A 26,378-nucleotide genomic window follows, 5' to 3' on the forward strand; every position below is an offset into this window, starting at 1 on the left:
CTTTGTCAGTAAATGCTTCAAATCCTCTTCACTTTCAGAAAGCAAGGTTGTGTCTTCTGCATAATGCAGGCTGTTAATGAGCATTCCTCCAACGCTGATGCCCCATTCTTCTTCATATAGTCCAGCTTCTTGGATTATTTGCTCAACATACAGATTGAATAAATATGATGAAAGGATACAACCCTGACACAAAAGTTTCCTGACTTTAAACCATGCAGTATCTCCTTGTTTTGTTTGAACAACTGCCTCTTGATATATGTACAGGTTCCTCATGAGCACAATTAAGTGTCCTGGAATTGCCATTCTTCTCAATGTTATCCATAATTTGTTGTGATGCACACAGTCGAACGCCTTTGCATAGTCAATAAAACACAGGTAAACATCTTTCTGGTATTCTCTGCTTTCAGCCAGGATTCAGATGACATCAGCAATGATATCCCTGGTTCCATGTCCTCTTCTGAATTTGGCTTGAAGTTCTGGCAGATCCCTGCTGATATATTGCTGCAGCCCCTTTTGAATGATATTCAGCAAAATTTTACTTGCTTGTGATATTAATGATATTGTTTGATAATTTCTGCACTCATTTGGATCACCTTTCTTGGAAATAGGCATAAAAAAAATTAAGTATGGGTAAATAAGCATAAATTGGCCAAGTAGCTATCTTCCAAATTTCTTGGCATAGATGAGTGAGCACCTCCAGTGCTGCATCTGTTTGTTGAAACACCTCAATTCGTATTCCATGAATTCCTGGAGACTTGTTTTTTGCCAATGCCTTCAATGCAACTTGAACTTCTTCCTTCCATACCGTCAATTCCTGATCATATGCCACCTCTTGAAATGGTTGGACATCGACTAAATCTTTTTGGTATAATGACTGTGTGTCTTCCTTTCATCTTCTTTTGATGCTTCCTGCATCATTTAATATTTTCCTTTTAGAATTCTTCAATATTGCAACTCGAGGCTTGAATTTTTTCTTTAGTTCTTTCAGCTTGAGAAACACTGAGCATGCTCTTCCCTCTTGGTTTTCCATCTCCAGATCTTTGCACACGTCATTAGTTTGTCTTCTCGGGCTGCCCTTTAAAACTTCTGTTCACTCTTTTACTTTATCTCTGCTCCTTTTGCTTGCTTGTTTAATCTCTCTTATATCTCAAAAGAGATTGATTTAAGACACACCCTACACTAATCCTGTCTCGTTAAGATAACAAAGACAATCCGTTCTCAAATGGGATTATAACACAGACGTAGAGGTTGAATTCACAACACATATGTTTAGGGGACACAACTCTATTCATAACAATACCTATTTACTGGTATGTGTAAAATAGCATCTCCTATTTTGATTGCGGAGCCCTGGTGGTGCAGTGGTTAAGTGTTCCACTGCTCACTGAAAGGTCAGAGATTTAAAAGCACCATCAGCTCCATGGCAGAAAGATATGGCTGTCTGCTTCCTTAAAGTTTATAGCCTTGGAAACTGTGTGTGGCCGTTCTAGTCTACCCTCTAGGGTTACTATGAGTTGACATCAACTCTACCATAATGTTTTGTTTTGTTAATGTTGAATGTATGTATAAGAATAATTTAGTATTCTAATCAGCTACTTTATCCTTTATAAAACTACCTTCAAGTAATATGGGAGAAGCAGATTTGCTCATTGTGAATAGTGCACTTATTCCACTTTAGTTAAATGCTCACTGACTAATATAAAAGAGCTACATGAGGGCAAAACCTTTGTTTGAAACTGTGGCCTTAGTGATTAGAACAATTCCTGACATGTAATAAAAATTTAATAAATGGTAGTTGAATAAATGAATGAAGTACCATTTTACCTTTACATCAGTGCTGGGAGATGGTTCTCCATGAGTCTCTCATGTTTCTTCATGACTTGGGAACAAGGCATTATCTTTTGTTCTGGACTATCTTTAAAAGTGTACTTTTATAATGGGCAACCTAGGGAGATAGACATAGTGCTTTTCTCCAAAATAAAAGGCAAGTATGCTTAAAGGCATAAAGATCAGATCTCTCTTCGGAGCAATGGGTAGATAAGTTTACTGCACATTATAAAATGGGTTCCTTTTCTGTAACACAACCCATTGAATGTACAGGTCTAATGTGGCCCTCTTCGTATTACCTGTGGAAACTGGGACTTGGAGTACGGGTACAAACTGCCAATACTCTTGACTATTGTGACACACAGCCAAGGAGTCTTAAATTTTCTATCAATATGAATAAACCTGCATCAGGCTAACTTGTCAGCTTGCAAGTAGGGTAAAACCCTAGACCTTTCAGAGTTCTTGACAATCAGACATCGAATTTTGAACTTTGTGTAGGAAAAAAATCATTGGAATATCTCTACATATAAAGGCTTTAAATTAGGCATAGGATATTTAAATACATATCAACTCTTTAACTTTGAAGAAAATTCATTTACGATGAAGGCAATTTACTGGAAAAGCAGTATATAGGAGTTGCATATATTCTCTTATTGACAACTCACTAGTAATTTTATTTGTTTTAATTGCTTGTGTTTAGTGATTTCAGTTAAGAATATTAGAGAAGGTGTCAAGTTTCCTGAACAGGAAGCTTTAGGAAAATTTATTGTTATGAAATTATGTGGGAAGCCAAAACACAGAGAACATTATCTTGAAATTCAATTTGGTAACATTACATTGCTTAATAAATGTGTCACAAGTGCTTTAAAATGCAGTGTAGAAATACTTTTCAAAAGCAGAGGCACAGGGGAGTCGGAGCCAAGATGGCGGACTAGGCAGACGTTACCTCGGATCCCTCTTACAACAAAGACACGGAAAAACAAGTGAATGGATCACATACATAATAATCTACGACCCTGAACAACAAACACAGATTTAGAGACGGAGAACGAACTAATACGGGGAAGCAGCGATAGTTTCCAGAGCCTGGAGCCAGCGTACCAGTCAGGTACGGCACAAGCACAGAGACCTGCTCCACCCCCCTGAACTAACCCCGGGAGGGGGACCAGCCGGTTCCACGGGCGGCGTGGGACGCAGCCGGTAGGAGAAGTCCCCGGAAGGCAGTGACTGATCTTGGAGCAGAAAGAGCAGCATCCGAGCCGGGGAACCGTCCTGCAGGGATTTCGACTGCACGCAGGTACGCCATAAACACGGAGAGTTGCTCCACCCCCTGAACTAACCCCGGGAAGGGGACCAGCCAGGTCGCACGGGCGGCGTGGGACGCAGCCGGTAGGAGAAGTCCCCGGGAGGCAGCGACTGGTATTGGAGCGGGGAGAACAGCGTTCCAGCCGGGACACTCGGTCGCGGCACAAGCACAGGGAGCTACTCCACCCATCTGAACTAACCCCGGGAGGGGGCCCACCTGGTTCACGGAGGCGGCACGGCCACGCGGCTGGAGGGACGAGAAGTCCCCGGGAGGCAGCGACTGATTTTGGAGTCGAGAGTGCACCGTCCCAGTAGGGGAGCCTTGACGCTGGGTGTGGGGCTGGAAGCAGAGGATCGGACCGTGACTCCAGCGGGCCAGACCCCCTGGGGGCAATCTCCACACAGCCAGCACACATAGGCGACGCGCCCGCGGGAATCTCAGATATAACAGTCATTCCAAGCAAGACAAGCAACTCTGGCTATATTCTGAGGTGCTACTCTCCTATCTCTCTGTTCCCTCCCCCACCCTCCCCAGGTGGCTTCATTAACATCTGAATAGCCTGAGCCAGAGGGAGAACTCTGATAGGGATCTGACTGCATTTTTTTTTAGAGGATTTTCTGGAAAAACTAGTTTCCCAGTGATGGCTCGGAGACAACAATCCATATCAAACCACTTAAAGAAGCAGACCGTGACAGCTTCTCCAACCCCCCAAACAAAAGAATCAAAATCTTTCCCAAATGAAGATACAATTTTGGAATTATCAGATACAGAATATAAAAAACTAATTTACAGAATGCTTAATGATATCACAAATGAAATTAGGATATCTGCAGAAAAAGCCAAGGAACACACTGATAAAACTGTTGAAGAACTCAAAAAGATTATTCAAGAACATACTGGAAAAATTAATAAGTTGCAAGAATCCATAGAGAGACAACATGTAGAAATCCAAAAGATTAACAATAAAATAACAGAATTAGACAACACACTAGGAAGTCAGAGGAGCAGACTCGAGCAATTAGAATGCAGACTGGGACATCTGGAGGACCAGGGAATCAACACCAACATAGCTGAAAAAAAATCAGATAAAAGAATTAAAAAAAATGAAGAAACCCTAAGAATTATGTGGGATTCTATCAAGAAGGATAACCTGCGGGTGATTGGAGTCCCAGAACAGGGAGGGGGGACAGAAAACACAGAGAAAATAGTTGAAGAACTCCTGACAGAAAACTTCCCTGACATCATGAAAGACGAAAGGATATCTATCCAAGATGCTCATCGAACCCCATTTAAGATTGATACAAAAAGAAAAACACCAAGACATATTATCATCAAACTCACCAAAACCAAAGATAAACAGAAAATTTTAAAAGCAGCCAGGGAGAAAAGAAAGGTTTCCTTCAAGGGAGAATCAATAAGAATATGTTCTGACTACTCAGCAGAAACCATGCAGGCAAGAAGGGAATGGGACGACATATACAGAACACTGAAGGAGAAAAACTGCCAACCAAGGATCATATATCCAGCAAAACTCTCTCTCAAATATGAAGGCGAAATTAAGATATTTACAGACAAACACAAGTTTAGAGAATTTGCAAAAACCAAACCAAAGCTACAAGAAATACTAAAGGATATTGTTTGGTCAGAGAACCAATAATATCAGATATCAGCACAACACAAGGTCACAAAACAGAACGTCCTGATATCAACTCAAATAGGGAAATCACAAAAACAAACAAATTAAGATTAATTAAAAAAAAAATACACATAACAGGGAATCATGGAAGTCAATAGGTAAAAGATCACAATAATCAAAAAGAGGGACTAAATACAGGAGGCATTGAACTGCCATATGGAGAGTGATACAAGGCGATATAGAACAATACAAGTTAGGTTTTTACTTAGAAAAATAGGGGTATATAATGAGGTAACCACAAAAAGGTATAACAACTCTATAACTCAAGACAAAAACCAAGAAAAACGTAACGACTCAACTAACATAAAGTCAAACACTATGAAAATGAGGATCTCACAATTTACTAAGAAAAACGCCTCAGCACAAAAAAGTATGTGGAAAAATGAAACTGTCAACAACACACATAAAAAGGCATCAAAATGACAGCACTAAAAACTTATTTATCTATAATTACCCTGAATGTAAATGGACTAAATGCACCAATAAAGAGACAGAGAGTCACAGACTGGATAAAGAAACACGATCCATCTATATGCTGCCTACAAGAGACACACCTTAGACTTAGAGACACAAACAAACTAAAACTCAAAGGATGGAAAAAAGTATATCAAGCAAACAATAAGCAAAAAAGAAGAGGAGTAGCAATATTAATTTCTGACAAAATAGACTTTAGACTTAAATCCACCACAAAGGATAAAGAAGGACACTATATAATGATAAAAGGGACAATTGATCAGGAAGACATAACCATATTAAATATTTACGCACCCAATGACAGGGCTGCAAGATACATAAATCAAATTTTAACAGAACTGAAAAGCGAGATAGATACCTCCACAATTATAGTAGGAGACTTCAACACACCACTTTCGGAGAAGGACAGGACATCCAGTAAGAAGCTCAACAGAGACACGGAAGATCTAATTACAACAATCAACCAACTTGACCTCATTGACTTATACAGAACTCTCCACCCAACTGCTACAAACTATACTTTTTTTTCTAGCGCACATGGAACATTCTCTAGAATAGACCACATATTAGGTCATAAAACAAACCTTTGCAGAGTCCAAAACATCGAAATATTACAAAGCATCTTCTCAGACCACAAGGCAATAAAACTAGAGATCAATAACAGAAAAACTAGGGAAAAGAAATCAAATACTTGGAAAATGAACAATACCCTCCTGAAAAAAGACTGGGTTATAGAAGACATCAAGGAGGGAATAAGGAAATTCATAGAAAGCAACGAGAATGAAAATACTTCCTATCAAAACCTCTGGGACACAGCAAAAGCAGTGCTCAGAGGCCAATTTATATCAATAAATGCACACATACAAAAAGAAGAAAGAGCCAAAATCAGAGAACTGTCCCTACAACTTGAACAAATAGAAAGTGAGCAACAAAAGAATCCATCAGGCATCAGAAGAAAACAAATAATAAAAATTAGAGCTGAACTAAATGAATTACAGAACAGAAAAACAATCGAAAGAATTAACAAAGCCAAAAGCTGGTTCTTTGAAAAAATTAACAAAATTGATAAACCATTGGCTAGACTGACTAAAGAAATACAGGAAAGGAAACAAATAACCCGAATAAGAAACGAGAAGGACCACATCACAACAGAACCAAATGAAATTAAAAGAATCATTTCAGATTATTATGAAAAATTGTACTCTAACAAATTTGAAAACCTAGAAGAAATGGATGAATTCCTGGAAAAACACTACCTACCTAAACTAACACATTCAGAAGTAGAACAACTAAATAGACCCATAACAAAAAAAGAGATTGAAACGGTAATCAAAAAACTTCCAACAAAAAAAAGCCCTGGCCCGGACGGCTTCACTGCAGAGTTCTACCAAATTTTCAGAGAAGAGTTAACACCACTACTACTAAAGGTATTCCAAAGCATAGAAAATGACGGAATACTACCCAACTCATTCTATGAAGCCACCATCTCCCTGATACCAAAACCAGGTAAAGACATTACAAAAAAAGAAAATTATAGACCTATATCCCTCATGAACATTGATGCAAAAATCCTCAACAAAATTCTAGCCAATAGAATCCAACGACACATCAAAAAAATAATTCACCCTGATCAAGTGGGATTTATACCAGGTATGCAAGGCTGGTTTAATATCAGAAAAACCATTAATGTAATCCATCACATAAATAAAACAAAAGACAAAAACCACATGATCTTATCAATTGATGCAGAAAAGGCATTTGACAAAGTCCAACACCCATTCATGATAAAAACTCTTACCAAAATAGGAATTGAAGGAAAATTCCTCAACATAATAAAGGGCATCTATGCAAAGCCAACAGCCAATATCACTCTAAATGGAGAGAACCTGAAAGCATTTCCCTTGAGAACGGGAACCAGACAAGGATGCCCTTTATCACCACTCTTATTCAACATCGTGTTGGAAGTCTTAGCCAGGGCAATCAGGCTAGACAAAGAAATAAAAGGTATCCGGATTGGCAAGGAAGAAGTAAAGTTATCACTATTTGCAGATGACATGATTATATACACAGAAAACCCTAAGGAATCCTCCAGAAAACTACTGAAACTAATAGAAGAGTTTGGCAGAGTCTCAGGTTATAAAATAAACATACAAAAATCACTTGGATTCCTCTACATCAACAAAAAGAACACCGAAGAGGAAATCACCAAATCAATACCATTCACAGTAGCCCCCAAGAAGATAAGATACTTAGGAATAAATCTTACCAAGGATGTAAAAGACCTATACAAAGAAAACTACAAAGCTCTACTACAAGAAATTCAAAAGGACATACTTAAGTGGAAAAACATACCTTGCTCATGGATAGGAAGACTTAACATAGTAAAAATGTCTATTCTACCAAAAGCCATCTATACATTTAACGCACTTCCGATCCAAATTCCAATGTCATATTTTAAGGGGATAGAGAAACAAATCACCAATTTCATATGGAAGGGAAAGAAGCCCCGGATAAGCAAAGCACTACTGAAAAAGAAGAAGAAAGTGGGAGGCCTCACCTTACCTGACTTCAGAACCTATTATACAGCCACAGTAGTCAAAACAGCCTGGTATTGGTACAACAACAGACACATAGACCAATGGAACAGAATTGAGAACCCAGACATAGATCCATCCACGTATGAGCAGCTGATATTTGACAAAGGACGAGTGTCAATTAACTGGGGAAAAGATAGCCTTTTTAACAAATGGTGCTGGCATAACTGGATATCCATTTGCAAAAAAATGAAACAGGACCCATACCTCACACCATGCACAAAAACTAACTCCAAGTGGATCAAAGACCTAAACATAAAGACTAAAACGATAAAGATCATGGAAGAAAAAATTGGGACAACCCTAGGAGCCCTAATACAAGGCATAAACAGAATACAAAACATTACTAAAAATGATGAAGAGAAACCCGATAACTGGGAGCTCCTAAAAATCAAACACCTATGCTCATCTAAAGACTTCACCAAAAGAGTAAAAAGACCACCTACAGATTGGCAAAGAATTTTCAGCTATGACATCTCCGACCAGCGCCTGATCTCTAAAATCTACATGATTCTGTCAAAACTCAACCACAAAAAGACAAACAACCCAATCAAGAAGTGGGCAAAGGATATGAACACACATTTCTCTAAAGAAGATATTCAGGCAGCCAACAGATACATGAGAAAATGCTCTCGATCATTAGCCATTAGAGAAATGCAAATTAAAACTACGATGAGATTCCATCTCACACCAGCAAGGCTGGCATTAATCCAAAAAACACAAAATAATAAATGTTGGAGAGGCTGCGGAGAGATTGGAACTCTCATACACTGCTGGTGGGAATGTAAAATGGTACAACCACTTTGGAAATCTATCTGGCGTTATCTTAAACAGTTAGAAATAGAACTACCATACAACCCAGAAATCCCACTCCTAGGAATATACCCTAGAGATACAAGAGCCTTCATACAAACAGATATATGCACACCCATGTTTATTGCAGCTCTGTTTACAATAGCAAAAAGTTGGAAGCAACCAAGGTGTCCATCAACGGATGAATGGTTAAATAAATTGTGGTATATTCACACAATGGAATACTACGCATCGATAAAGAACAGTGACGAATCTCTGAAACATTTCATAACATGGAGGAACCTGGAAGGCATTATGCTGAGCGAAATTAGTCAGAGGCAAAAGGACAAATATTGTATAAGACCACTATTATAAGATCTTGAGAAATAGTAAAAACTGAGAAGAACACATACTTTTGTGGTTACGAGGGGGGGAGGGAGGGAGGGTGGGAGAGGGTTTTTTATTGATTAATCAGTAGATAAGAAATGCTTTAGGTGAAGGGAAAGACAACACTCAATACATGGAAGGTCAGCTCAATTGGACTGGACCAAAAGCAAAGAAGTTTCCGGGATAAAATGAATGCTTCAAAGCTCAGCGGAGCAAGCGCGGGGGTCTGGGGAACATGGTTTGCGGGGACTTCTAAGTCAATTGGCAAAATAATTCTATTATGAAATCATTCTGCATCCCACTTTGAAATGTGGCGTCTGGGGTCTTAGATGCTAACAAGCAGCCATCTAAGATGCAGCAATTGGTCTCAACCCACCTGGAGCAAAGGAAAATGAAGAACACCAAGCCCACATGACAACTAAGAGCCCAAGAGACAGGGCCACATGAACCAGAGACCTACATCATCCTGAGACCAGAAGAACTAGTTGGTGCCCGGCCACAATCGATGACTGCCCTGACAGGGAGCTCAGCAGAGGACCCCTGAGGGAGCAGGAGATCAGTGGGATGCAGACCCCAAATTCTCATAAGAAGACCAGACTTAATGGTCTGACTGAGACTGGAGGAATCCCAGCGGCCATGGTCCCCAGACCTTCAGTTGACACAGGACAGGAACCATCCCCGAAGACAACTCATCAGAATTGAAAGGGACTGGTCAGCGGGTGGGAGAGAGACGCTGATGAAGAGTGAGCTAATTATATCAGGTGGACACTTGAGATTGTGTTGGCAACTCTTGTCTGGAGGGGGGATGGGAAGATAGAGAGAGGGAAGCCGGCAAAATTGTCAAGAAAGGAGAGACTGAAAGGGCTGACTCAAGACGGGGAGAGTAAGTGGGAGTAGGGAGTGAGATGTATGTAAACTTATATGTGACAGACTGATTGGATTTGTAAACGTTCACTTGAAGCTTAATAAAAGTTATTATAAAAAAAAAAAAAAGCAGAGGCACAATATGTATCATTTCTGATTTTCAGAATTTGCCTATTCATATGATAACATGTATTTGAGGAAATAAATTAATTTTCTTTTATAATTCATCTAATTTATACTGTTTATTTTTTGGTTCTAAATTTTGTTTCCTCTTTAATGAAACGATTCAATTAATAGTATAGAGTTTCTTCATCATTGCAACTCTTTCTTCACAACCAGTGCCTGTACTGAATGAAGGGTACCTGAATTTTTACTGTTGAAGTATCTCACTGTGAAATAAGCACATTCATTTATCATTTCTCCAATGTTTCAGGTGTGACAGTACTTGAAGGCCCTATCTATGCTGTAGGAGGCCATGATGGTTGGAGTTATCTGAATACAGTGGAGAGGTGGGATCCACAGAGTCAGCAATGGACATTCGTAGCCAGTATGTCAATTGCCCGAAGCACAGTCGGGGTAGCAGCATTAAATGGCAAGTGAGTAGGCTTTTCTTTCTTTACCTGAAAAAAAGTTTATTGAATGAATATTCTTTTATTAAAAAAAATTACTAAGCTGATTCAATAAAACATTTTTTCAATATTTTAAGTTTTTGATGTTTTTCAATTTAACCTTTAAGGGTCATTGACAAATTAGGACTTTGCATTTTTCTTTCTTTCTTTCCTTTTCCATTTCTCCATCTAAAACAGAAATGAAAACTTCTTCACATTAATTGCTGATTAAGGAAGTATCAAAATATTTCACAAGAATTTGTACACTAAAAGCCTTTATATTTATGTCATCTCTGGCTAGTCTGAGTAGCTTTCAAAAGAAGAATAAAAATTTGGTGCTCATTATATATACATTTTGGCAGGAATTGCCAATTTGTATTTTTCACCATTTCCATTCATTTCACCCTAAATCAGGGTCCTCAACCTCAGCATTATTAACATTTTAGGGTGGGAAATTCTTTGTTGGTGGAATGGGGGGCTGGACTGTCTTGTGTGGCCTTGAGCAGCATTCCCAGGCTTCTGCTCGCTAGATGTAACTAGAGACACTCCCCCACCCCACAAACACAAGTTATGACAAATAAAAAAAATGAGAATGTTTCCAGACAGTGTCTAATGTCTCCTGGAGAACAGAATAACCACCGCCACCACTCCCTGCCCCACACCCCCGCCCAACACACACACCCCTGAGAAAACCAATGCCCTAAGCAAAATTAATACTTTAAAAGCCTCCAATCCGATCCCCTTTTTTCTTATCTTTCCCTTACTGTTCATTTGCTAAAGCAAATTGCCAGAGCAAGGCTTTCACAAGTGTACGTATGTCAGTCTTCTTCAAATGCTCCTCTTGCAACTCCAATACAACGCAAATCTTTACTTACCAGGACCCACTGGATCTTGTCTCAGCCTACTCTACTTTCTTCACCGTGCATTAACCAAATTGCCCTTCTTTCTATTCCTCAAATATGGCAAGCTCTATTCCAACTCAATGCCTTAGAATTTATTCTTTGCTTTTCCTGAGATTCTGTTCCCGTCGATCCGCATGTTCCTGAGTACTTATTGTTCAGATTTCGTCTGAAAATTTGTCAGACAGAGTTATTTACTGTCCCTCCTGTTTAAAATAGATCACCCTCCACACTATTCCAAACTGTGTTTACTCATTGCTTTTGAAACTGCAAGTTTATTTTCTCTTTTCACCAGCACAGATGTTCAATAAATGTTGAGATTTTGTCTGCTTCACTTATTGTTATATTGCTGGGCATACTGCATATTTTACTAAATCTGCTGAGTAGATGGTTAATGAATTACTCTATCCAATTTAATTAACCTTTGATAATCTGTTTTTGTTTTGTTCTGTTTTTATATGTGTGTATTTGCATGTGTGCATATTCAAAGTTACTTTTTAAACTACCTTTCTCACTTAAATGAGCACTTTTCCATGTCATTAAATGTTCTTAGAAATTCGGTGTTTAATGGCTATAGTTCTCTTTATGCAAAAAATAAAAACTAAATGTAAATAACTCATTTTAGACTTTTGACATTGGAAATATTTCCCAGATTTTGATATTATAAACAGACCTACAAAAGCATTATTAGATGTAAATCTTTTGCCACATGTCCGATTATTTTCTTTGGTGGTAGGGTGATTGACTGGAAAGGAGCAGGACAGAAATTTCTGGGGTAATGGAAATGTTCTATATCTGGATGTAGGTGTTGGTCAGAAGAGTGCTCGGCTGCTAATGAAAACTTTGACTGGCTCAAAACTACCAGCTGCTCTGGGGGAGAAAAGATGTGGCAATGTGCTCCCATAAAGGTTTACAGCCTTGGAAACTCCCTATAGGGTTGCAATTCGTCAGCATCAACTCCACAGCAGTGGTTTTGTAACTAAAGTAAAATTTCCTTGGTCATGTTACATTATTCCTTCAGTGTTTTGCTATATTCCATTGGCTAGAATTTTAGCTATGTTTTTACATCGGTATTGGTCTATGTATTTTTTTGAGAAAACATTCTGCAACATTTTGCCTTATGATATAAAACTCATCTTAGCATAATAGCAGCATAATGTGAATTGAGAAGCTTTACCTTCCTACAATTTGTCTGATGTAAAAGGGTCTATAGATGTGAAAGTATTTTTTCCTTGAATATGAGAAAGAAATGATGATAAAATTATACGTACTTGCAAATGTATTCTCTTTAAAATTGTGATTTTACTGAGATCCTAAAATTTAGTAGAAGGAAATCAGCAGAGGGAAGTTGTACCTTTGCAAATTTATTTCTCACTATCGTAATGAAAGATGTATCCTCTGGACTAGGTTGGGCGGGTAAGCAGGTCTTACATGACAAATTTACTACCATTCCAATCTCCTTAAACCAAATTCAGCCACCCCAGGATTAGACTCTGAGTTTGAGTTTTAGAAATCTCAATTCTGTGGATACAGGACATTTTGGTTCCTTTTTGGTTTCAAGACAGATGTAGAAACATTTAAGTCACTTAAGCAAGGCTTGAGCTGAGTGTTTGAAGCCATGAGCTTATCCTTTTCTTTCCCAACTCTCCAGTGCACTGAGGAGCAATCAGATAATCTCATTATAAAAATTGGTTAGCTTGACAAAAATTTTCCTAAGTATCAAATATATGGTCATCCAGAGGCTTGTCTTTTATACATATTTGATTAGAAATAGGCAATGGTGATACTTTTACATGTCTCTATTGCCACATATTGCTCCTTGGAAACTCTATGGGGCAGTTCTAATCTGGCCTATAGGGTCGCTATGAGTTGGAATCGACGGCATTGGGTGATTGGGTTATTGCCACATTATACCATGGACTATCAATGTCCTCTTTAGCCCTGGAAATAGGGTCATTAGTACCTCAAAATCTAATCAGATTAAAAAAAAAAAAAAATCCAGAAACTCCAGGACCAATTCAGAAACTCATCCTTAAGATTACATTCTTCTAGAACCACTCTTGGTACAAAATTCTTTGTCAGTCAGGTTTATCCACAGAAATAGTCAGCAATAAGTATTAAGGAGTTGTCTCATGTGGTTCTCAGGGCGGGCAAGTCTGAAATCTTGGTGTGGTTGACCAGCAGGCTGGAAACTAAGGCAGGCGCTGACACTATAATCTTGAGGCAGACATTCTTCTCTAGGAAACTCAGAGTTTGCTCTTAAGGACTTCGACTGATTGAATGAAGTCTGTCCATATTATTAAGTGTGATCTCCTTTACTTAAAATCAGCTGATTGTAGATGTTAACCACCTAAAAAATACCTTCACAGCAATACCTTTGATTAAATATCTGGGTACTACAGCAAATTTCAGACATAAAATTAACCATCACACCAGGATACAATCTGATGCCTACTTTTTATTCTTTCAAGTTAATACTTGAAAGTTAATTTAAAAATCTCAAATACTGTGTTCCTCTGCTTGGGAACTTTTTTTTCTATTGAGATTTTTTTAAATTGTTCTTTTTTCTGTTACTGTGGTCGTTTGATTTGGGATGTATAGTTTAGTATGTATACGTTAGTGGTTTCTTTTGTGTTTGACCACTGTTTTCTTGTCTATAAATGCCTCCTTCCCTCAGTGTTTTTCTTTCTTTTCCTCTTAACCTGGGAGAAGTTTTGTTCTACCTCATAGTTTCAGTCACTGCCAGTCAGTTTATGATCTTTATTATTTACAGTGTATATTTTTTACTGGATTTTAATACTTCCAACATAATATCCTTATTTCAGACACCTCTTTTTCAATGTTTTATATCTATTCTACTTAATTTTAAAGTGTCATCTTTTCTACTCATCTTAAAAATCTCTGGCATTACCAAATCCAAGTTTTCCTTAATTTTATTGGGAATGTAATTTATTTTTCCTATAAAACACATTTTGAAGCATACACCTTCTCTGCTTTAAGAGTAGTATCTTTTTATGTTATAAAAAGAATTTTACCCATGCTTTGTAGTATTTTGTTTTGTTTCCTGTCTCCGGGCAGTATACAGGTTACAAACATCTGACTTACATACAATCCTGGTTACAAACCAACCGTTGTAAAATTTGAAGTACATACAATGGTTCGTAATACCAAACGGGAGCTACTTTGCCATGCACATCAAAATATTATTATTATTTCTGTATTATTATGTTAGAGATGTTTTAGTGCATCTGGAAGTGTTTCTTTAATATTTTTTAATGCAAGTAAGTACATTATGTACTATATACTAAAACAAACATTCGACCAACTGATGTTAGATACGAACTTTATCTGACCTGACTTACATACAAATTTGACTAAAAGAAAGACTTCGGAATGAAACTTGTTCCTAATATGGGCACTGTCTGTACCTATCCTTGTGATTTTTTTCTGTCACATAATCTTTGAGTTCCTTCATTTCTGTTATGACACATCTAATTGCTCCCAAAATACTAATCAAATATTCTAAAAGTTTTATTTAATGTCAATATGCATTATTATTTCAAAAAAGCTAACAGATGAGAGAAGAAAGGTTGAATAGAATCATGGAAAAACAAAGTGAATAACTACCTGTCAACATAATTTTTATGTGCTTGGTAAAGCTATTTTTCTGCAACATAGTTTTCTCTATAAACTTTCTATTACTTCCAACCTTAATATCAAATAATATTTGTAGACATTCAGGCTGGATTCCTTTTGGCTGCCATTATTGAGAAGAAACAAGAATCCTACTAGCCCTGCAGCTTTGAAATCTGATGTGTAGGAATGAAAGGGATTTGAAACTGTATAAACAATATTGATCCCATAGAGCACGCTTTATAAAAAGTAGGGTGTTCTTGCAGTAATATCCAGGGATGCTGGAATTTTTTGGAAGAGGGATTTGAAATTTGGCCTAATAAACAATTTTCTATCTGCTCCCATATACAAGTTATCTAAAAGAAATTTCTTGGAATTATTTCTATATGAATTAAGTACATGCTACCTCTAATCCCCTTTTAATAAAATTTTTCATTCTGTTGTACCTTTTAATATCAATCATAGAAAAATATTTTCATTTGTGTTAACATTATTTTCTTACTTAGTAGCGAATACATATATTGTTAGTATCACTTTTCCATCTACATTTCAGTCCTCTTGAAGTAGTAGCTATTTTTCTTAAGTATTAAAATAATATTTTTGTAGAGAAAAAAATCACTTAATTTAGAAATTAAGTAAAAATTTCACATCCTTCTGTATCATATTTTATTTTATTTTAAATTCTTCTCCAGGAAATGTCGATTCATGGATGATAAAACGTACGATAAAAGAATGGATGTTTCTCTTGGATGCTAATTTTCATAACTCCTATAGAAGAAGAAAGTATATCCCTTTTCTGACTCCTTATTTTTTCTAATGTTTACAAATAAGTACCAATTCATCTGTTTATTTAGAGACTTTTTTTTACCTTTCATTCTGATGCAAAATATTCATATCCTGCTTTGTTCAGAGAATTGGTATCTTATTGAATAGCCTACGCAGCAGATTTGCTCACATGGATGAGAATTATTCTCACTACTTTATTATCTTTATTTTCTATATTATACTCAGATGAGATATACACACACAGGCATACAGATGCACACACACTATATAATATAATGAATGAAAATGTACATTATTATTTCAAGAACCTATCCGATGACGGAAGAGAAGTGGACCAGAATCATGCAAAGACAAAGCAAATAACTACCTGTAAATTTATTTTGTGTGTGAGTTTGGTAAATCTGTTTTTCAGCAGCATATATATACTGATAATTATTTTCCCCTTGCCTTACTCCTTTTCTTCCTTATGATTTTTTTTAAAAGATCTTAATAAAAATGACACTGGCAAGAAGTGAACTTCTTGGATCAAGTAGACACATGAGACTATGTGGGCAGCTCCTGTCTGGAGGGGAGGTGAGAGGGCAGAGAGGGTCAGAAGCCGGCTGAATGGACATGAAAATACAGGGTGGAGAGAAGGAGTGTGCTGTCTCATTAGAGGGAGGGCAACTAGGAGTATATAAAAACCAAAAACAAGCCCACTGCCGTCGAGTCGACTGGGACTCATGGCGACCCTAAAGGACAGAATAAAACTGCCCCATAGAGTTGCCAAGGAGCACCTGGCAGATTTGAACTGCTGACCCTTTGGTTAGCAGCCATAGCACTTAACCACTATGCCACCAGGGTTTCCAAGAGTATATAGTAAAGTGTATATAAATTTTTGTATGAGAGACTGACTTGATTTGTAAACTTTCACTTAAAGCACAATAAAAAATGAAAAAAAGATCTTAATATGTGTATAAAAAAATGTGTATAGTTCATTATATATATTCTCCAATCTTAATTTGAAATAAATGGGATAAGAGTTTAATAAATAAAATAATCAAAGGACAGTCTTGTTGCCAATTTTCACATATTGTTATAACTGAATTGTCCATCCAGTTCCTTCTAATATCCTCTTTAAATTGACTATAAACCAAAGCAAACCAAATCTGTTGCTCTCAAGCCATTTCAAACTCCTAGTGACCTTATAGGACAGAGTAGAACTGCCCCCGAGGGTTTTCAAGTAGTGGCTGGTGAATTTGAACTGCAGATCTTTTGGTTAGCAGCCTTAGCTAAACTGACTATAAAAAAAAATAAAAATTTATTTTTTTTACATGCAATTAATTATCCAAGTTGTTTTTCTAATCCTTGTATTTTTGGTCAGCTAGAAAATTTTTTTTTTTTTTAGAATATGCAGTATCTCAAGAAATCCTGTTTTACTCTGTCTTAAGAGGAAAAAAAAATCCTGTTTTACTTTAGTACCACTCTTCATAAAAAGTATCCGAGTGTGATCTTAGCATAACAGCATTTCAGGTTTTTATTTTTAAAATTGTTTGCATTTTAAATATATATATTTCCCAATTGTTAATCCTATTTTATGAAAATGTTTAGAATGATTTCATTTTTTGCATCAAATAATCTTTCCTTCAAAATATTACAGCTCTCATTTGGACACCTTTTATTTTTTCCTGAATGTTGTTCAAAAGATCTCAAAACTCTGTGGTTGATGACTATTAGCATCTGGCTGTGTTTCTCAGAGGGAAACGTAATCACTAGTCAGTGACCTTTCACTCCAGACCCATAGCAGAAAATTGTTTTATTAACACCCTCTGACAGTTGTTTATTTTTTTTTCCCACCTTTATAAATGTGATGTTTTCTCCTGGTATTCTTTTTACAAATCACTAATGTGTCATCCTACCCTGGCTGTTGCTTTCCTGAAAACTATTTTGAATAATTTTCCCAATTAAGATTAATAAAACTCCAGTGAACAGCCCTCTGGATCATAGGTTATCCATGACACCATTTGTTGTAGAAAAGCAAAACAACAACAACAACAAAAACGGCTCATGGCTTAAAATTAACGAGTGTGCTCAGATGGATTGAAGAGCAAAATTATATCAATTTCATGATGCATTTTGATTGATTTTCCAGTAAAGAGTAGCTGTATCATCCCACGTTAGTATAGTCAGAGTCTTATTTGGTGAATAAAGGGAATATAAGAAAACAGGAAATAGACATTCTTAAAATAATATTTGCATGAGTGATTCCTTTCCTTATTGCTCTCAGCCTTGGCTTGATTCTTTTAAATTTTAGGTTGTAGCTAAATGACTTTCTGTTTTATTTATCTTCATTTCCTGAGTTAGTTCACAAAGGGGACTGACACTGCCTGAACACATCCACAAGTAGTCTTGAGTTTTAATCAATGTATAGTATGGCCACTAGGGAATCTGCAAAACACACTGAAACAGTGAATTCTTTCATGATTCACCATGCCACAACTTATTCACATATTTATTCAAAACCTCATGTTAACCCACCTGGAGCAAAGGAAAATGAAGAACACCAAGGTCACACGACAACTAGGAGCCCAAGAGACAGAAAGGGCCACATGAACCAGAAACCTACATCATCCTGAGACCAGAAGAACTAGTTGGTGCCCAGCCCCAATCGATGACTGCCCTGACAGGGAGCACAACAGAGAACTCCTGCGGGAGCAGGAGATCAGTGGGATGCAGACCCCAAATTCTCATAAAAAGACCATACTTAATGGTCTGACTGAGACTAGAGGAATCCCGGCGGCTATGCTCCCCAGACCTTCTGTCGGCACAGGACAGGAACCATCCCCGAAGACAACTCATCAGACATGAAAGGGACTGGTCAGCGGGTGGGAGAGAGATGCTGATGAAGAGTGAGCTAATTATATCAGGTGGACACTTGAGATTGTGTTGGCAGCTCTTGTCTGGAGGGGGGATGGGAGGATAGAGAGAGAGGGAAGCTGGCAAAATTGTCACGAAAGGAGAGACTGAAAGGGCTGACTCAATAGGGGGAGAGCAAGTGGGAGTACGGAGTAAGATGTATGTAAACTTATATGTGACAGACTGATTGGATTTGTAAACGTTCACTTGAAGCTTAATAAAAGTTAATAAAAAAAAAAAACCTCATGTTAATGAAACCCACATGGCAGTTGCAATTTTTGTGCAGCCCAAAGTTTATACAGCTAAAAGTATCATGAGAACACGAGCCAATGTCTGTCATTTTTTCCATTACATCCAATTACCTCGTACAATGTCTTTCGTTTCAAGACCCCTCACTTGCATGGCCCATTCTAAGACCTTATTTCTATTTTCAAATGTTATATTCTTTTCCATAAAGATTACACCCAAAATTGCATAACTTTTAGTCTATCTTGGAATCACAAAGAGACAGAGAGAGGGAGGGAGAGAGAAAAAGAAAGAAAAAAGAGAAAGAAAAGAAAGGTAGAAAGAAAAAGAAAGGAATTGCTTGGGGCTACTAATAGGGTCAGCAGGTTTGTAAAATGCCTTTTGAAGGAAATGATTTTTAAGCTGGAACTTGATTGATTTATCAGATTTCAGGAATGTATGGAAGCATTGCAATGAGAAGGAACAATTTGTGTCAAGTGCCTGAGTATGCCATGCAAACAAAAAGAGAAAAAATTAAGACATACCCAAATCTAATGAGAAAGAGTGGCCAAATGACTAGATAAAAAGAAAGGTCTTCGGTCATATAGCAACTTAGCAAAAGTGAGGACATTGTCCATTCTTAAACAGGGCACCGATATTGCTGTATTTTGATTTTATAATATTTACTCTGGCTGTAGAATATTTTATATAAGTTGAAGGAAACTATAAAACTATTGGAATCCCATCTGGACTACTGAATGTACCTGCTAAGACATTACAGTGGTTCAAAGAGATTGCTTCATATATCACGTGTCAAAATAAGAATGTATAGCACCAGCAGGCAAGGTGTTGTGACTCCCTATTTGAGCATAAAACCAAACCAAATCCATTGCTGTCGAGTGGGTTCTGACTCATAGTGACCCTATACAACAGAGTAGAACTGTCCCCATAGGGTTTCCAAGAAGCAGCTGGTGTATTCAGACTACCAACCTAAGCAAATGCAGCTCTTAACCACTGCTCCACCAAGGCTCCTATTTGAGCACAGTTCCTGGGGAACACCTCAGTCTGGAATACAGTGACTTTAATGATTTAGACTCCACCTTTTTTCCTCTTTTCACTGTAACCAATTGCCTTAAATGAAGCCCTGGTGGCTAGGTGGTTAAGAGCTTGGCTGCCAAGCAAAAGGTGGGCAGTTTGAATCCAATACCCGTTTCTTGGAAACCATATGAGGCAGTTCTACTGTGTCCTATAGGGCCTCTACGAGTTGGAATGTTGAGGCCGACAGTTTTTTTTTTTTTTTTTTTTAGTTGCCTTAAAGCCATCCTGTTTCCCTTTCCAAGTCGTTTGAATCACTCACCCTTTCAGAGCATGCCTATATTGTTGACACTCCCACTCCTTTGCCTTTGCAAAGGGGAGGAGCCCAGGCGGTGCAGTGGTTAAAGCACTTGACCGCTAACCGAAAGGTCAGCGGTTTGAAACCACAAGTGGCTGTACGGTGAAAGGTGTAGCGGTTTGCTTCCTCAAATATTACAGCTTTGGAAACCATATGCAGTCGCTGTAAGTCAGAATCCACTAACGGCAGTAGATTTGGTTTGGTTTGGTGTTTTGCCTCTGCACATATTCGTCTTTGATTCCCTTTCCGTTGCTTTTTTTTTTTTTTTTTGGTAACTTGTGACTGACCACCGGTGACTGTCCACATAATTTCTCTGATTGCCACCCGACCTTTGGATACATTTGAAAGCTTTCTTTAGTGATAGCCTAAGACAACTCCATTTCCCTTTGTGCGTTTTCTTGTGGCAGGATCAACAATTATAGGATTCCGCTTATTGTACTGGAGAATAGTGTCAGGGAGTATTAAAAAGATGTTAAGAGTCTGTTTGCCTAAAATCTAAATAAGATAATTTGTAGTATTTTCTGTCATGCGAAGTCTTGTTTAATTTGTACCTTTCCCTTGAAACCTTTTCTTAATGCACCCAGTTAAAATTAATCTTTCCATCTTTTGTGTTCTCGAGACACATTTTTTTTCCCCCTGCCACTTGTTAAAGTCTTGTTTCAGTGGGCCTTAAACAGAGACTTTTTTGTGACAAGTTTTCACAGATGAATCGCCTTTTCTTTAAAGTTGAAAACCAATGATTTATTCTTTTTTGTTTTTTGTAATCTCACACTCATTTACTGACCACGGTGATATATCAAAATCAAATCTACCCTCAGAAAGCTCACATCATATTGAAAGGAAATAGGTGTGGAAGGATTTCTGGGTTCCCCTGGTGGCCTAGTGGTTAAGTGCTATGGCTGCTAACCGAAGGGTCGGCAGTTCAAATCCACCACGCGTTCCTCGGAAACTCTATGGGGCAGTTGTGCTCTGTCCCATGGGGCCGCAATGAGTCGGAATCAACTCCACAGCACGTGGTTTGTTTTTTTTTAGGTTTGGAAGAAGTAGCTATTGGCTTGTAATGGTGTAGAACGAAGGTTGGCAAGGAATCATGGAGAAACTGACCATTTCTGCCAGGTTTTGGCTGGTGATTTTTACCAAGTTTTGGGGTATGGTGAATTAACCTAAATTCATTTATCTTTTTACAATTGTAAGGTTCTATTAGTAAACATAGATTGTTGCTGTTAGTTGCCAAAGAGCTGGCGCCAACTAATGGCAACTTTATGTATAATAGAATACAACACCGCCGAGTCCTGTGTCCTCTCCATGGTCATTACTATATTTGAGTCCATTTTGGTAACTACTAGATTTTGACAATTAAAGATATATGGGATCAGTCACATACATTTTGATTACCATCTTGATTATACCACGACTTTGATTACCATGTCATAAGTTATCATGCAAGTGAGTCTCAGTCTGAATTTGCCGCATGTATAAAATTTTATTACGTCTCTGGGTGGCCCGAACAGTTTGCACTTGGCTACTAACCAAAAGTTAGTGGTTTGAATCCACCCAGCTGTGCTGCAGAAGAAAGGCCTAGAGATATACTTCCATAAGACATTGCCGTGAAAACCCCGTGGAGCACAATTCTGTTTTGACACACATGGTATGTCTGGAATTGACTGGATGGCGGTGGTCTTATTTTTGGTTTGCCAACATTTATTAGTAAGTAGGAACAAAAGCAGTCAGACGTTTATTGGTGTAAGCTTGGTGAACTCACCCTCACCGTACTGTTTGGTAACAAGAATTCGAACAAGTACCTCTCATGAAAAGACAAATCCAAGAGTATTCTGACAGCAGGATCAACAAACCTTCTCCTGGGATTAGATGAAAGAGTTCTGCACTAATTGGGAAACAAAGGACCAGTTTTCTGGATCTCGGGTATTGCTTTGAAGATGTTACAATGCTGGGCTTGTGGAATTCTCATGCATAGACTATGCGGGGGCAGTGATGCTTGAAAAGTGTTCTTCAGTTAGCACAAAAAATAAAAATTATGATACTTTTATTTAATATCTCATGCTAATTAATAAAAACCTTCCAATATTTAAATAATGATACTGGAAACACTTGCCTCAGCCATTCCTGAAGTATGCACTATATACAGGTAAAGTAGGGCAAATATTAAATGATCTGACCCAGAAAACGGATTAATTTATTAAAAAAAGTTAAATTTCAGGGAACAAGACAGAGGGTTATCGGGAAAGACTGCCTACTAAAAAGGCACATGAATTGATTAAGGGAAGATGAGTTAATGTAATGGCATAGTTAATAATAGTTACCTAGGGTAGAGTGAACACAAATGCGTGATGGCAGAAAGGGCTGGAAATGGTCTAGTGTCATGACAGAAACCTCGAATTGTCCCCTAATACCCATTTCCCCCTTTTTATATGACAATATAAACACCAATTTTTAGCTGGGCATATGACCATTTGAAATGAAGACAACTTTATCAGTTTGGTATTGCCAGGTGTTAAGTTCTGGCATGTGAGAACTGACATGATATCTTACAAAAATGACTCTTAAAGAAGTTATACTCCTCCCATCTTTCCTTCATCTTGCTGTTTGGAATATGACTGTGATAGCTAGGAGTCCATCTTGGAACACCAGGACAAGAGGGTTAGCTGACAATTCTCCATGGACCTTTAGTTCTACTGCATATTTTCTGATTAAGAAGTACAGACAGCTTTATTTCACTATCTTGTCAAGGATGTTTGTAAATCAAACAGTCTTGGAAGCTGGAGATAGTCTGTCCCTCTGAAGTAGAGAGGAGATTTGTTCCTTGACCAGTAGAATAAAGCTAATATCTCCCTCCAGGGCAACGTGTGGGCAGGTTTGCCATAGAGTCAGTCCCAAACTCATAGTGATCCCATGCATAATGCAACAAAATTCTGCATGGTTTGGAACCATCCCCTGTTTGGTTGTAGATCAGATCTTCGTGATCCGTAGGGTTTTCATTGGCTAATTTTCAGAAGTAGATCTCCAGGCCTTTCTTCCTAGTCCACCGTAGTCTAGAAGCTTCACTAAAATCTGTTCAGTATTAGCAACACACAAGCCTCTACTGACAGACGGGTGGTAACTGCGCATGAGGTGTGTTGGCAGAGAATCAAACCGGGGTCTCCTGCATAGAAGGCGAGACTTCTACCACTGAACCACCACTTGCTAATAAACCGAAAAATCAAACCCATTGCCGTTTAGTTGATTTCAACACATAGCGACCCTATAGGACAGAGTAGGACTGCCTTATACTTTCCAAAGGGTGCCTAGTGGATTCGAGCTGCCAACCTTTTGGTTAGCAGCCATAGCTCTTACCCGCTATGTCACCAGGGCCCCTTTTTAAAGGATTGGTGTTCCCTAAACTCAGGTTTCGTCAGCTATAGAACAAATCCTCTGTGTGTGCAGCATACACCTGAGTCACTCTAATCACCCTGGGGGAACATGGGAAGAAAAGGGAATCAATACAAAAATGAAGCTTATGCTGCCTGTTGTCATGTCATGACAAAAGTCATGTCTCTTTGACCCAGAAGTCTTGTGTCTTCTGCTAGCGCTTATGAAACTGTAGCAGACTAATTTTAGTTTGCAAGCAGAGTGAATTTTCAGACCCTTCACAGTTCTTGACAAAGGGTCATACTCTAGAGTTGATGCAGTAAAAAGAGGGATGCAAGCTGCGTCTCAACATTTGCAAAGCTACTCTTAACGCACATCTAAATGTAAATGCTAGCTAATGTAGATGTGTTTCTTAGAAATGGTACATTGTGTGTAATAGGGTATAAAATGTGGCACTAACTTAAGCAGACACTTGACAACAAAGTCTGAAGACACTGAAGGTTAAGTAAAACTCATCTACATGCCAATTAAATATACAGATTAGGGAAAATTCACAATGTTGTTGGCATTGTAAAATTATTGCCATTTTCTGCAAAGTTTTAGAAAAGTCAAATATGTTCAGGAATACTACTGGATCTGCTGCCAATTCTTCGCATTCAAGGAATATACTGGACAATACTATAAAGGGTAACCTCCTTATGATCCTAAAGAATATTCTTTTTTTTTCCTATTCTTTTCTCATTGCTTCAGAGTGAAATTCCAATTCCACAACACCCTTCATTCACAGTGGGTCTTTCCATCCTACCAGCCGCATCTCTTCCTCCTCTCCTTCGCTACCACCCATTCCATCATCAGGACACACTTGACACTCTATTTATCACCAAAAAAAAAAAAAAAAATTTTTTTTTTATGACCTTTCATGGAAACCCTGGTAGTATAGTGGTTAAGTGCTTCGGCTGCTAACCAACAGGTCGGCAGTTCAAATCCACCAGGTGCTCCTTGGAAACCCTATGAGGCAGTTCCACTTTGTCCTTTAGGGTCTCTATGAGTTGGAATCAACTCAAAGGCAAAGGGTTTTTTTTTTTTTTTTAGATGACCTTTCACGCACCTTGTCTTTACACATGATACTTTCCCTGTAATGCTTTCCCCTTACTTCTTCATCTTGCAAATTTCTACTCATCTTTCAACTCTAACTTAAAATGTTACGCCTCCTTTCTTGCTGTGAAGCTGTCAGCTGTCACTTCCTATGTTGTCAGTGTGCATTTACCTCCAGCATCAGCTTCTCTGTCCTTCAGATTCTTGACATCTCATTTGTCATTGTAGTGAAACAAAGAGGGTGATTGGTATCAAGTACGAATAAATAGGTTGTGAAGGGAGATCTGAGAAGATTATCTGTGATGATTGTTCATGAAGTTTTGTACATTCATTATAGCATTTATTCTAACTTCTTAGAGTTTATTGTTTCTATCCCGAAGTTATTTTTGTAACTTTAACAAAACAAAAGTAACTATGTTATCATCATCCTCTATTTTTACATTCTAGTTCTTAGTCACTTAATTTATGTTTCCAAATAAATGGATTATAGATAATATTGATAGCATATATTCATATACTATATTATATTCAAAATCTTTGTTAATATTGAAATGTGTCTGCTGGTTTTAGTAGTGGATACACGAATCAGACTAAAAGAACACTATTATCTCTTTGATGCAAATTATAAATTACAAAAATATGCAATTTTTTTTCCAAAGCTTTTTGGAGGAAAAATTCATAGTGAATTTTTCCACCTAGTTATACTTTAATATTAATCACTTTTTATATTATTAAAATTATAATAACTTTTTTTTTTTTTAATCTGCAGAGCATCTCACACTGTGAAGGGCATGAAAAAGGGCACAATATAGGTCAAATGAAGAAGCCACTAAAAAGGAAAGAAACCATCACCTAGCCTAGATTTTAGGAAGTCATTTATAAAATAACATCTACCAGATATCAAACATTTATTTTACAAAAGGAACGATCAAGTATTATCTCATTTTTATCCAAGCACTGCTTACATTTCTTGCTGGTATAAGTCCCTGAGCTCTTGGGTTTTATCATGGGAAGGGCCATGCTGAAGGAGGAGAGACTGAATGAATAGTGGTTTATAATAAATGCAATTATATAAGTCATAACCTGTGAACTTAGAAGGAATATTTTATTTCCAAATAAAAGACAATGCTAAAAAGTTTAATATTCTTCTATAAGTAGTGTGTTTAATAATCATATTATTTCCAATAATCCGAGAGAGGTTAAATGTGGAATATTCATAACTTACTTATTCCTCTTGCATAATAAGTAGATTTTTTATTGGGCAAATTTCCTTTAACCTATAACATTCTAATTATTTACCACAGCTTTTTATAAACATTTAAGTTTTCAATTTGAGTATATGATCAATTGCAAATAATTTTAGAATGAAAATGAGTATATTATTGATTAGAAATATTGATTAGAAATATTTTTCTTATCAGAGATACAAGGTTCAAGTAAATCAATAATGTAATCTATCAGAGGAATGTGTATGAATAAATACAGCAGCTTAAAGTAAATATTTCCATTAAAACAATAGAAGAAAGACAGTGTATCTA

General features: G+C 37.5%; 1 protein-coding gene across 2 annotated transcripts in view; it reads left to right on the forward strand.

Moving 5' to 3' along the window:
• The window catches only part of KLHL1 (kelch like family member 1), a 487,627-nt gene that overhangs the window by 432,950 nt on the left and 28,299 nt on the right, over positions 1–26,378 (forward strand). For both annotated transcript variants that reach the window (XM_003409439.3, XM_010589423.3), the window contains one exon: positions 10,374–10,536. In XM_003409439.3, the coding sequence (XP_003409487.2) occupies positions 10,374–10,536 (163 nt within the window). The remainder of the gene's footprint in view (positions 1–10,373; positions 10,537–26,378) is intronic.

Source organism: Loxodonta africana, chromosome 17 (genome assembly GCF_030014295.1).
Source record: "Loxodonta africana isolate mLoxAfr1 chromosome 17, mLoxAfr1.hap2, whole genome shotgun sequence".
In the NCBI taxonomy this organism is placed as follows: domain Eukaryota; kingdom Metazoa; phylum Chordata; class Mammalia; order Proboscidea; family Elephantidae; genus Loxodonta; species Loxodonta africana.